The 13,917-nt window shown below is 35.8% G+C and overlaps 1 protein-coding gene across 4 annotated transcripts in view; it reads right to left on the reverse strand.

Annotated features, from left to right (window-relative positions):
- The window catches only part of LOC129568593 (homeobox protein abdominal-B), a 43,119-nt gene that overhangs the window by 11,929 nt on the left and 17,273 nt on the right, over positions 1–13,917 (reverse strand). For all 4 annotated transcript variants that reach the window (XM_055446676.1, XM_055446677.1, XM_055446673.1 and 1 more), the window contains exons 3-4: positions 3,824–3,888; positions 2,252–2,291 (exon numbers count right to left, since the gene is read on the reverse strand). In XM_055446676.1, coding sequence (XP_055302651.1) covers positions 2,252–2,291; positions 3,824–3,888 — 105 coding nt within the window. The remainder of the gene's footprint in view (positions 1–2,251; positions 2,292–3,823; positions 3,889–13,917) is intronic.

The raw sequence follows: 13,917 nt of genomic DNA on the forward strand, positions 1-13,917 counted from the left end.
ATTTGGCTGTCTTCACAGCGAAAAAGGGTCCGTGAGCTATGAGAGCTTATAATTAAGAAATTTTCATTAAATTTATGACGGTTTAATACGAAATACGCAAATGCTCTGAAATATGTCGAGGTGGAAGCGAACGAAACGCCCCGAAAAATTGATGAATGCGTATGATAAGAACACTTTCATCATAATTCCAGAAATGCTGCCGCGCTGCCGTGATACAATCACCACAAACTGATAAATACAATGGCCGTTAGCATTATTTTAATAACGTACAACACTCATCTGATTGTCGAAAGGAAACATTTCAAATGGCATTTTTCGTATTTTCACACTTTATCTAAGATTCTCAGCCCCGCGTAACAATAGTTGGGCCTCAACAAATGCGAATCCCTTATTGGACTACAGTCAAATAAATGCGTGACAGCCACTTGAACGCCAAATATTTAGTGTGATAGAATCACAAACAAAAACATACATCCACCACGCTGCTGTGGAAGCAATAGAGAAAGAGAGTGTATCAAAGATCCATAAAATAAAACGGACCTTTGCCCATTTTCAACATTTCAATTGCGGTATTGAACGTAATAAAAAGGAAAACACTCACTCAAAACAGATTGAAACAATAAATCGTGCACTAGCCATTAAAAATAGCAAGAAAAAGTGCGGGATTGGATGTGAGAGAAATGCGCGCACGTAGAAATACTTTGCAATCATAAACGTAGTAAAAACACTAATTTTTCCTTTCATTGCCCATAAAAATTCGATTGACAACATGCTTAACCGATTTTTTTCCTCGTTCGTTCTTGCCATTGCTCTCGTTTGTAAATATTGCTGGCAATATAACACACGAAAATGTGAGACGACTTCAATGAATAGGAACGAACTAAAATGCCATAAAATTCAGTAGTCGTTTCTCGACGTGAAAAACATATTTCGACTTGTTGGCCTTTTTTGGCTTCGCAACTATTATTCGATGCGATTAATTCGTCTCTCGCTTTCGGCACAACGCCTATTGACCGTGAAAAAAGCCTCTTATTACATTCAAACTACGAAAACTGGCGTATTCAGTGGGGAAAATACAGGCATGGCCGTCAAATTGAGAAATTGTGACACAGGACACGCGCTTTCACTTTTAATTGTTTTTTAAGTGTCGTTGATGCTAATAAATCAAACTCGGTGGCGTTAATTCAAAACAACAATTTTGATTTGATTTCTTTGGAACAAGGTTTTGTTTTAATTGAAGCGATTGATTGGTGCTATTAGATGTTTTTTTCTTCATAATAACCGTACAAATATGTATACCAAATTGCTAAAGTTCCCTTTTATCAATGGTTTTTAGTTCTTTTTGGAGAATAGTGCGATAAGCGATTCAATTTAGAAGCGAAGAAAAATAGGGAGATACCAGATTGGATCTTGGAAAAAATGCTGTGTATTCACAATTTGAAAAGGAAGCCCAAAACAATTATTTGCCATTCGTGTCTTCTGTGGCACATGTGTCATTTCATCTCCACCTATTTTTTATACCATAATCTAGGCTTTTCTTACGTCAACAAAAATTTCCTTCGTACTTTTTTTTCAACCGAAAATTGCTTTTCTATTCCCAAGCTGATCACTGTTTAAATTTCGTGTGTATACACGCGCATTTGTTTCCTTAAATTCATTTTTTCTGCCGTGTGTCTTCGGAGAATTGGTTGTTTTTTTGGGTGATATCAAATGGGAACTGTACAGAAAAAGAGGGTGTTTACGCCACACAACAAATCCAATGGTAGAACGAAAAGAAATCACGTTAGATTTTGTGCACTTTTTTGTGTATGTTTCGTGAATCGTCGAGCCAATTCTTTGGTTGGTCTTTATTTTCCATTGGCGAACATGATTTGCAAGAGCAGCCAAGGGAAATAGTAATAAAAGAAATATGCGCAACGTAGCTCGCATTAAATTTCCCAGCGAGAATTCCCGCCATTAAGAAAACACAACATGAAAAAGGCGAAAAGAAAAGAAGAATGAAGAAAGAAGAAAAAAAAATGAAAAACGGAATTCATTTCGAGCGCTACTTTTTTCCGTCGTAATGAAACTTTGACTCATTTTTAAAAATATTCAGGCGAATTAAAAGTTAATTAGTTCCTACTGGATTTCGCTCGGTTACGGTTGAATATCATTATTTCTATTTTCTTTCTTTTAAGTGTTTTCTTTATTCGTTGAAGAAAAATATTCAAGTGAGAGAATCGTTTAAATGAGATCAAAAATGAACACCTACCGTACGACGAGCCGCTAAAATTTCCGTATCCTCTGTAGAGCTGAAATCAAGATCGAAAATTATTCGAATTATCTTTAATGGAGGCGAACACGCGCTAGACAAACAACACAAATGTTACTTAGTATATATGTGGAATTGAACGCCAACGTTCGATGTTGACTGAGTTGTTTCTCGGAAAATCGAGTGAAGTTTCAATCGATTGTGCTTGGTTTGCCGTTTGCTTCAATTAACTTAATTCAACAAAGTGTTGACCAATGCCATAAATTCCAATCAGACAAGACATTATGAAATTGATTTGCAGAATTGCTATCAATCTATTACGTTATGGAAAACACACACATGTTACTTCCATTCAACTTTATTGTTTGTTTTGCGATTTTGTTCTGCACTTTGCTTCGTGTTCTACCATTTAATCCAATTCCATAGACTTTCGGGCACGCACAAACTCACAAATCAAACAATGAACCGCAAACTTGAAGCCGAAACCAAAATGTAGTGTCGCGTGTGTTGAAACTAATAATTTTTGATTGGCAAAAATTTATAATGTTTGTTTTTATTCTTAGTGCACAAAATCTCATCGGCTAGAGCTCAACATTAGCCCCTCGGAGTACTGAGTTGCACGACAAAATATAAAATGGCGGCGAAAAAAATCATAAAATAACAATTTATTCCAGAGAATATAGTTATTCGTTTGAATGTATCGGAGTTTTTCATCATCATTGAAACTAGAAAATAAAATGTAAATTTTGTTCAGTAGCCGGTAATGGAGTTTTTTATGGATCTTTTTTAAATTATTTATTCTTGACACACATTCGTGCTTTTGTAATATTTTATGACAATGGAAAATTGTACGCTAAGTGCAGCCGAGACGATGTATTGAGAAGGGAGAAAATGGAAATGGAAACGAAGAGCGAGAGAGAATGAGAATGCGAGTGTGCAAAACAGCGATGAGAAAAAGCACACTTCAATTTGTGTGCTAATGCAATGTTATCCTTAAAATGGCCTAGGGTGCAAAAATAACAACATAAGATGCAAACTGATGAAGAGAACAAACATCTAAAATATTTCGCGCACACAAAGCAAATGTATGCTTGAAATGCGGATCATTTTGTCGTACGCCGAACGAAACATACAAAAAAAACATTTTATTTTTTTCTGTAATCCTCGGCTAGAATAACATGGAATGTCGGCAAATGTACTGTGAATAATGTATATTATGTGAATCACATTTTAAAAAGAAGAATGAACGCACTTTGAGAAGGGCCCCGGTCAAATCTTCCGCATCGAAATACGACAGTGTTTTTATTTACAAATTTTGCCAACAAATGTTCATGTAGAATAACATAAATCAACGCGATATATTCGTTTCGGAAAAAGGATGCAATGGGTTTTTATTTTCATGAATTTGGGGAGAATCATTCAACTTCGTGCAGTTGAATCGCAGAATTCTGAATTTAAAAGACAGAACTTGGTCTGAATTGGTTTTGGAAAACCGATTGAAATGTGTTGACATTGTTGTTAAGATGAAAACTTAGTTACAAAATGGACACATTTGAAAGAAATTTTACTTACTTTTGGAATAATTACTGAACTTGGGAACTTATAAGCAGAGCTGAAGCAACCGTCGTTAGCACTTTCTAGAAGAAAATAAAGAAGAAATCAAAATTAAAATCTAAACTAAATTGAATGTTTCTTTTCTGAATCGCCCAAAATAAATTGAAAACGAATTGAAACTAAGGAAAAAAGAGTTGCTCACACATTTTGTTGTATTTTAACATTAAAATATAATAAAATGCCAATAAAAATTAATGTTAATGCATTGTAATGAGCAATCAAATATGAACATAAAAATGGTACTAAATTGTTACTTAAATACCGCAAAACAAACAATCTGTACTTGAGTGGCGTTTAAAATACATTGCCTTTATCTGCAATATCGTTTAGTTTGAATTCGACGTGTTTTTTTTTAATTTGTCACTTGTTTTTCACGCGTAAATGATATTTAATTACAGTTCAATTAGCAAAAAGAAATTTAATTGCGCTCACAATGACGGTCTAAACATCATGCACGCTCGGTCTCGGTCGCAACTGTCAGATGAACTCAAACTTTTAATGATCGAATAAAACAGGTAGCACTTGATGAAAATGAAATTCTGAATCATTTCATTATCTCCTAATGATTTTCGCATTTAAAAAATTATATAATTTATTATCTAACGCAACAGAAATAGAATGCCTACAGACACAAGGTGATAAAAAGAATATAGTTCTGACCAGCCTCTGTCTCTCAGCTAACAGTCTACGCGAAACGATTCTATGCGAATGGTGCGACATAAATAGTTTTCAAGCGGAGATTTGGGATTTGAAGAGAAAACATATTAACAGAGTCAAATTCCAGACCGACTCCATGTTTGTTTTAATTTTGGGATGGTAAATGCTAAAATCGGGAAAACGGATCCGGCATCTACACAATAAATGTTTCAACTTTCTATTTTCGCTTCCTCTACACCCAAACACATGGTAAAACGAGAAAACTTTTTTTTCCAAACATTGCCGACAAATATCACGTTTAACTGTTATCTCGGGACTCGAAAAGGGATGAGCTGCTCTTGAAAATACCAAAAGTTCAGATGTTTCTTTGAAAATATGATCTTTTGAAATAAAAAAAAGACACTTTAATTGCCGCAACGAGCAGATATGTTCGGCAGCGACGTGTGTTGCAAGACATCGAACATCTTTCATGGCGTCTTGTTTTCAGTTTTGATTTCCATAAAATGTGTTGAATTTCGAATAGAGCCGGAGAAAATTGAAGCGCTCGAATGCTTAGGATGAAAGTAATCCAGGCATTATAATTCCACGAAAATTGCTCTTATCTTCTCTCATTGGATACATGTCCATCATGTAGCTAGATGCAGCAGTCGATGGTGGAAAAAAACATGCCAGTCACGTAGACATCGTATAAAATGTATGCATTCGTGTGACATTTTAATTTGGTTGCAGCATGTAGACTAAATGATGCGCAGAGCATGAAAAGCTGTTCGAAACTTTTTCTCGTTTTCTGTTGAAATGCTCGGTTTGTGTTGTGCACATTCATACACAGTCAAAGAGTTCATAGAGTGAACAAACAAAGAACAACTCCGCAGGACATCAAAATGTAACGAAAATATTGACCCAAAAAACGTTTTCGGTTTGTCTCCATTCGTTTGGCAGAGAAATTGAAATATTGCGGTTTCAATCGAATAAATCAACTGCTAGACGACACTTTTTTCACATTTGTTGAACGATTTATGGTTTCACTTACTTGAAGTTCAAGCGCTAATTTTCGGAAAACCGTTAGCTTCCAAATTGTCAATGTAAAACTGAATTTATTGAACAAAACATCAATAAAATTGCACTCAAATCATTTCAAACACAATCGATGACTGTCATCAACCCAACCACTTCAATTCGTTATTGCAACTAACGTTCCTGTTTCGATACATTTTTATGGCTTGCAACGAATATCGTTGAAGGCGCCACTTGAACCTTTGAAGCAATCAACACTTTCTCAATAACGTCCGTAGTGGAAACGTAAATAATAATTGAATTGTCGTCGGGAAGCGTGTAACAAAAAACACGATTAATGAATTTTTCGCTATGGACTGTCACTTTGACACACAAAATACGATCGGGTTTTGAACAGCCGAACTTCAGCGGCGTTATAAATGATTTGCTGTCGAAAAGACGCCACAGAAAACAATAACGATCCGCGTCGAAAATGAAGCCGAGAAAACCTGACGAAAATTAAATTTAAAACGCAAGCCGTCGAGTACGGCCACAAGGTATGCAAATGAAACTTAACTCTCTCGCTACACACTTGAAAAGCCCGGCTTCTTTCACTGAGACGCAAGAGACACAAAAACAGCGTATTATTAGAAAATAGAAAAGCATACCGAATAAACGCGGTGTGTGCACGACCACACTAAAATCAAATCAACAAAATTCAACAAAGAGAATTTTTAAGTGCGTTCGCTTAATGCCTCGCACCAAATGACGATGGCGTGTGTGCGTTTTTGAAACAAATAAATGAAGAGACAGACAAACACAAAAAGTGAAGAGTAGTAATCTTTGTTGCAGCACACAGCAAGCACTCTTCAATTACAATGCAAACGAATCAACGAAACGCCTAACGAAAAGTTGCTGGGTAGTTTAGGATGAAATTCATTTTAATTGGAAATGCGTTTTGTTTTCATTTTCTTTCTTCAAAATTATAACCAGTAGACATGTCGCGTGTCTTCTCATCACAGTCCATTAACTGCGGCCCGAATGCTAAACACAAAATTTTACGTAACAGCCAACAACCAACGATTCAGTGGCATGAAAAATGGCGGAGAATCACACAATCAGCAGCCGCTACAAGAGCAGCCCCATCGAATTGACGCATTTTATTATCTGCAATTAGAAGTCATTAACTTGCTTTAATCATGTGCGATTTTCTTGGTTGCTGTTCAAACAGCAATTATGGAAATGAGCAAGGAACTGGTTTCGTCGAGCGTATTTGAGAGAAGGGTAGATCGATGACAAATTATTCGAGATGGCAAAATCCAGAAATCTGGACGTTTATTTACATTGATATTTTCTGTTTACAGCGGTTCAGAGAAAGAAACAAAAAAGAGATGAAAGGAAATTGGTTCGTCCAAACCTTCTTTGAATAATGCAACGTGTGTTTGGACGGTCATTTTTTCTTTCATTCTCTTTGTTTACTTTTTCCAGTGCAGAGAACAATGTCTAATTGTAAAGCAAACAGCACGGTGTGTGACACATTGAGTCAAAGAAAATGAAGCATCGTAAATTTGTCGACTCAATGTTTTGCTCTGATTTTTTTTCTTCGCTTCTTCCGAATTGTGTCGGCTCTTCGGCTGTTCGGCTGTTCGGGTGATGTTATTCAGAGCCAGAAACAGTTTTCTTTTGTGTGTTTCATTTGAGATGGAAAAAAATGGCTTTTGTTTGACTGCTCTCGCTACCATTTTTAATGGTCTTATCCCATGGATTGTGTACATAGCAAAGAATAACTTTACTCTAGATGAATATAAATAGATAAAGTTTTGCCCGACAAGAGCCGACATAACGGCGAAAATATAAAACACGAGCAAAGAAAGCAATATCAAACAGAGAAATGATGTATGGAATGGAAAATAAAGTCGAAAAAAAAACTCAACAACGACCATGACAACGATGCTGTGATGGAAAAAACCCCTTTTCTGGTAAGCTGAAGGCTTATGCGACAGAGCAAACAGAAAACTCGTCTTCGGCATTGATCTGAGCGCACGAAGTCATGTAATATACATAAGGCGTATAATTTCAATTCGACCGTATGCAAGAAAAATAAATAACATTGACGAGAAAGATAGAGCAAAAAAAGTTGGAATGATCCACATTTCCATTATAATGCTGACAGGCTCTCACACTACATTTACTTTTGCTCGTTTTTTTTCCAAGGCGTTCGTTTATCGTAACTTGAAGTCCTCTATAGTGCAGCTGCTAGGCGAAAAATTGTGTTTTTGCTTGGCGAAAGGAAATCGAGTCACAATGCCGAATGCCGCTGCCGAATCAGAAAAATGTAATTGTGTCGTTTATCTTTTCTCTCTCCATCTCTTTCTTTGGTTGAATTGCTTGATACAGTTTTAGCATTCGTCGTAGTCGGTATAAATGCTTTTATCTAAAATGCCTTGTATCTGGCTCCCTTTTTGCTCGACTTCTATTCTGATTACAGCATTTTTATTTGAAAATTCGTTGTTGTTGTTTTTGCTGCCGTTGTTTACTTTCCCTTTTTCCCCGTTCTCTCGATTTAAGTTTTCTATGCTACACATTCACTTACAGTTTGTGTGCGACTGTGCGTTTTTTTTCGTTTGTCAATTAAATGAAGCAGAATAAACTCGTTTTTTTGGGTGTTGTAAAGGAACATTACATGGATAAATGGGAATATCGTAAAACGTTGAGACAATGGCGCCAAAATCCTATCTATGAAAATAGATTCCATTTTATATCGCCGGCAGTAGCGAGGAGGGTATTTCGCAGCTACGCTCCAAAGGTACATGGTAAAAAGGCTTTTAATAAAAGTGAAACAATTTGGATGGGGGATGGTTCTTGAAGAAAATTCACGATGGAATTTTCATCCTAATTAAATATTTGCTTCGGCTTCTTGAAAGCGAAGGTTCAACACCCGGGGCAAAATTACGAAGATTTTTTTCCTCTGATTTTGAGTTCTTTTAAAATTTTCATTCGAATTTCTGCATTTCTAAACAGAGAATGGCGAATATTGCGAACAGAAGCCTCTGGTTCCAAAAACAGAATATTCCACGGGCAAAATATTTGTGTTTCAACAAGACAAAATAATCGTATTCTGCGATATCATACGTATACAACGTACGTCCATTGAAATATTCAATGCACATCATGGCTTCGAATGTAATGTGATGAACGATGACACTTATCCCACTACTACATCTATACAGCATTTATATTATCTCGCCATATGTATGCGCATGCCATCGCTGTTGATGCTCACTGTATGGACCCAGTCAGTGGAAGCGAACGCAGTGGAATGGAATAAACGAAACAAGTGCAAAAGAGACGAGAAAAACATGGATTCATGTACATAGGATATGTGTGTGCCTTGTGTATTGCTCTATACATTATATAGTTATAATGGAGGGGTTTCAGTGCGCAGACGCTGTACTATCGGAGAACACACAACAACTCTGTGTTTTTTCTTCTCTTTTTCGCTTTTCGAATGCATTCGCATTTTTTACATTGTCGCAAATTGAATATGACTTACAATTGAATAATAAATTATTCGTTTTTTTTTAAATCCCCACAGATAACAAGCATTTGTTTGATTGGATTTTTTTCACTCTTTATTTGCAGTTTTCGATGGAAAAAAAATATTTCAGTGGTTTTGCTTTGAATGTTTCTTTTTGGCATTTCAGTAAATTGAAAATATGCAAATGAATATAAGACGTTTTTTTATTCAAATTTATGCCAGCAATTGAATGGGTTTTTATTTTTGTTATGGTTTTGTCATTAATGTATATATATGTGGAGTGAAGAGGATTGAGTAGTAGAGTGCTCGCCGCCGAGCGAAAATGCCGTCGCTGGAGAAATGAGAGCAAACATCAACATAATTGTCAACAATATGAAAGCGAAGCGAAGCGTTAAAAGGCACAAATGACAGGAAAGAAGAAAAGCAAACATCAGCAATGAGCGCGCACAAACCATAAAATTCTCTCGGAATGCTTGCAATTGTAGCAAGAGCCACACTCACAACATGACAACAACGGCAGAAATTGGCTACTGCTTCTGTTTGTGTAAGCACTTTTGTTGTTGTACATGTCAAAATTGATTGGTGTCGAGAAGGGAATTAAGATAATACCAATAAATATCGCGAATTATTGCTCCCTTTCTACTTGTAGTTCCGATGATAAAATTATTAATTGGACTTGGCTACAATTTTCCTCATTAGAGATAGAGCGAACGACTCTCACAATTTCTTAGATTTTCGCTGCATGCGAGATGTATCTGGTCAACCGAATCGAAATGACTGCGCGAGAATGTGCCAGTCGACCATAAAAAATGATCCATGGCAATCTACATAATTTATTCTCGTCGCATTCATCTATTTAACTAATACGTGAAATGCCTTGCAAAACCACTTGCCATTTTGCAAAATGCCAATTATTCGTGTGTGTTTTTTTCTACCACCATTCGATAACGTTAATTTTCAACTATTGCATTTGTATCAGGTTCACAGAGACTCGTTAAACGAGAATTTTCTGATCTTTTTCACGACGCATTTTCCCTTCTGTTACCATTTGGTCTCGTCATAACCGAAGGCGGTAACGACGAAAATACATTTCGTATTCTTATCATGTTCGATTTTTTGGGATTTCATTTATCGCATATTTTATCCTCTTATTCCTCGACTAAAGTAAACATGCGTTCACTTTTCATACGCAACATCTATTCTTATTCTTGTCGAAGCACAAAAATAACTCGAAACAAAACAAAAAAAGGAATATTTCCAAAATAAAGGCAAAGAAAAAGTCATCGTTTTTTTTTCCATTTTTCTGCCCCCATGCAGATTCACAAATTTAATACAATTTCAAATATTCAATACGTTTCAGTCGGAGCAAGAGCTGAATTATTTATGTTCAATCTTTTTTTGAAAGGTGTTCGCATAAATTACTTCGCATTATTGGATTTAAGCTGTGGTGCTGCTGTCTGAATGAAAGTCAGATTTATGAGCAAAACTCACCGTATGCGCGTTTGGTTTGAACAGAAAAAAAACGAAGCGTAATGTGGAAAGCACAGGTTTTAAAGTTTTATTCTATCAACAGAATGTAAGAACTACGTTGGCGAAATGTACACAAAAAATATTGTCAGAGCTGCCGTGTTGCTCTCCCTCTATCTCGCAAGCAAAGGAGCTACTTGATTTAATGCATCGAGTATTGTATTTTGTATACCCACGAAATACACGAAAGCCACGGATGCGAAGCAAACGGAGCAAAAGATGAAGAAAGAAATATGTTTTTTTTTCTCTCATCCATGCAGTCGTTATTGTGAAACACATTTTGCTCTTTTTTCGTTTATTGAATTTTCTATTTGGAGGATGAAACTACGGCAAACAAAAGAAAGTTTGAAAACAGCAGCAAGGCAAAGATGAAAATGATTTAAAATATTATTATCTTCTCTTTTCTTTCGACGGGATCGAGAATTCCATCAGAAGCCATATATTATGCAGGTGCTTTTTGTGTAGAACAACCGTCGAAAGTCGATAATTTATTTCAACTTGTTCAATACGACATTTTTTTCGGTGATATCAAAACTGTGGTCTTTTTCGGTCAATTCGTTATTCAGCCGCTGATTGGTGAACGCTTAAGAAGGAAAGAAAAAAAAATGCGATTCGCACAAGCCCAGATTAGAGAGAGAGACCCAAAATAAATTGCTGTGGCTTAATCTCCGTGTGCTCGTAAGCATTCACTTAATCAGAAAAATATCTTCCACCAAATAGTAATTACAATTTGTGGTATCTTCCCCACGTATTTTCATTGGAAATTTATTCATCTTTGTTTCTATCGTGTAGAGAGAAAAAAGAAACATTTTATTTGGTTATGTTCATCATTTTGTTCTTATTTATGTTATCTGATCATAAAAATCTCTTCATTTTGGACTATAGTCTTCGTTCGCTTGTTCTTTTCTTTGTGTGCCTTTTGAGTCAAGCAGCCGGTTAAAAGACGTGGGAAGGCAACAAAAATGTAATTAAACAATCTGAACTGTGTCTATTGGAGTCGTTTCAAGTATTGAGTCATAAATATGTTTAAAATTGTATTTATTCCAGACTGTTGAAGAGGTTTTCGGTGCCATCGATTGGATTGCTTGAAATGTTCTCTACCCAATCGACATTTCCAATTTTAAAAATGAATTTATTTACAAAAATCGCTTGTGGTGCATGTTCTTCACTCGATGACATAAATGGATGGAATCCAAAGCACTTGATTGAATTTTTCAAAAAGAAAACAACAACTCAAACTGTGAGCGTGCCTCTCTTTTCGAGTGCTACGTTCTTTGTTTGTGTAATTCCATGGAAATAAGTGCTCGTGTTCGGTTGGCTGCCTTTCAAACTTTGCATACTCAATGAGAATGAAACGCTTGAATTCAACGTCAATTATAATTTATGTGGCCGAGCATACAAATTCTAGGAATAGGCGCGAAACAAACCATTCAAAGCACACAAAAGAGCTAATAAAGCCATTCAACACCCATAAAGGACTCGGAGAGATTCAATGAATATCGTAAATGATGATGATCGTTACAATTCGCAATTTATTCCCTGATGCCGGACTGCGTCTTCGCACTTGGCGCTATACATACTCAATAAAACCGTATCACAGCATATAAAATTAAACAATTTACTGACAAGCGGAAAGAAAACCAGGTCTCGTTTAAAAGGAATTAATTATTTTACATTTGTCATTTTCGTTTGGGAATATATCGAACAAAGTTCACTTATTTACAACGTTGAATGAAAATGTGTTTTGAAATATACTTTTAAGTCCTCAATTACAATTCGTAGTAAAATCACAAATGGCTGCTGTGGCAAAGATACTTCAGAAGAGTTTAGAATTTGTCAAACAAAGTGATACATTAAAATGAAAATTTTAATAAATTGACGGCGACTTTTCAGGAAAGAACAAAACATTTTTGGACAACCGTTTATAAGGGATTCAATTTCTTCGAAAAAACTAACTCGTAACATTTTTAAAACTTTCAAACGTTCAACATAGAAATATTATAATTTTCAAGGCATTTAGTTCCGAATATTCTGAGTAATTAACTCGCCGTAAGAGACATCGCCCATAAAATGTAATGAAATTATATCGGCCATTTTCATTATGTACGCTGTCGAGCCGGTGGTAGCGCTCTCGATATCAAAGGTATTTAAATGTTACATGTTGGTCATAATCCGGTTCCATAATTGCGGGTCGATTCTTAAGATTTAAAAAAATTGTTATGCTCCTCGTTTATATCTGATAGAATGTTATAACGATGAAATCAAATTTATTCACTAGCTGTGGCCAATGACATTCATTGCTTCATCTCCATTTGATGCGCTGCGACTTTGACGTGCGACCAGTACGCAGACTTAATGACCAAATATATACCATACTATATAGGCATTCGTATAGATTCTACATTATTCATATAGATTATATGCGGTGAATGAAGCGAAGAAGAAAGCGGCTCGATTGTAAGAAACTGCGAGGAATGAGTTCGTGTCGGGTGTTTTTATGTCATTGACTCGTTATAAACATGTTTGACTGTAACATTGTAAACAAAATGGGAGACTAAATAGAATTTAGAATATTATTATTTTTTTCACTTGTTAATCATATCTCTATATCTTGTATCGTTTTCCACATTGTCTGTTTGCGTATCAAAGCGTATTTTATCGATGTAAACGATGAACATTAGTTCATGTGGTGTTACAAAGCAACAAAGGCGCGCATAATTTGTATGTAAATATGTGCAACAGAGCAAAAATGTAATCCTCGTTACATTAATTCTTATTTAAAAAAAAATCTGAGAGCATGCTGATTTCTCTCTCTCTCTCTGTCCGCCTGTATATATATGTGCGTTCATTCCATTTCCACATTCTTTGATATATATGTTATATGCAATATGACGTTGCATTGATGGAACCAATTTACTTGAAAATTTGTAATACCAACGAACACGCAAGCACCACCAGCTTTATTATTCTATTTATAAAATGTGTTGCGTCTGTCGTCAGAAATTCTTTATCCGTCGGAAAAGACAAGGGCATAAATAAAAAAATTTATTTGACAAGGAATATTATACAAAATGGGAAGAAGAGAGGAAAAGTGAGCGCGCGGACAGAAGAAACAACGAACGAAGAAATTACCAACCAGAATAATCTGACTGCTAATAAAGGTCTAATTTATTGAAGTTTGCAATGAAATTGGTGATGGTGTGCACAACAAATATTTGCTTAATTGCGATTTGTACGGGCGGAGCTGATGGAAAATTGGTTCAATTCAACACAGCAGTTTGTATATGTTCTCTCTCTCTCTCTCTCTCTCTCTCTCTCTCTCTCTCTCTCTCTCTCT

This window comes from Sitodiplosis mosellana, unplaced genomic scaffold (assembly GCF_009176505.1).
Source record: "Sitodiplosis mosellana isolate CC-2019 unplaced genomic scaffold, AAFC_SMos_1.0 Smas_scaffold_21, whole genome shotgun sequence".
Taxonomy (NCBI): Eukaryota; Metazoa; Arthropoda; class Insecta; order Diptera; family Cecidomyiidae; genus Sitodiplosis; species Sitodiplosis mosellana.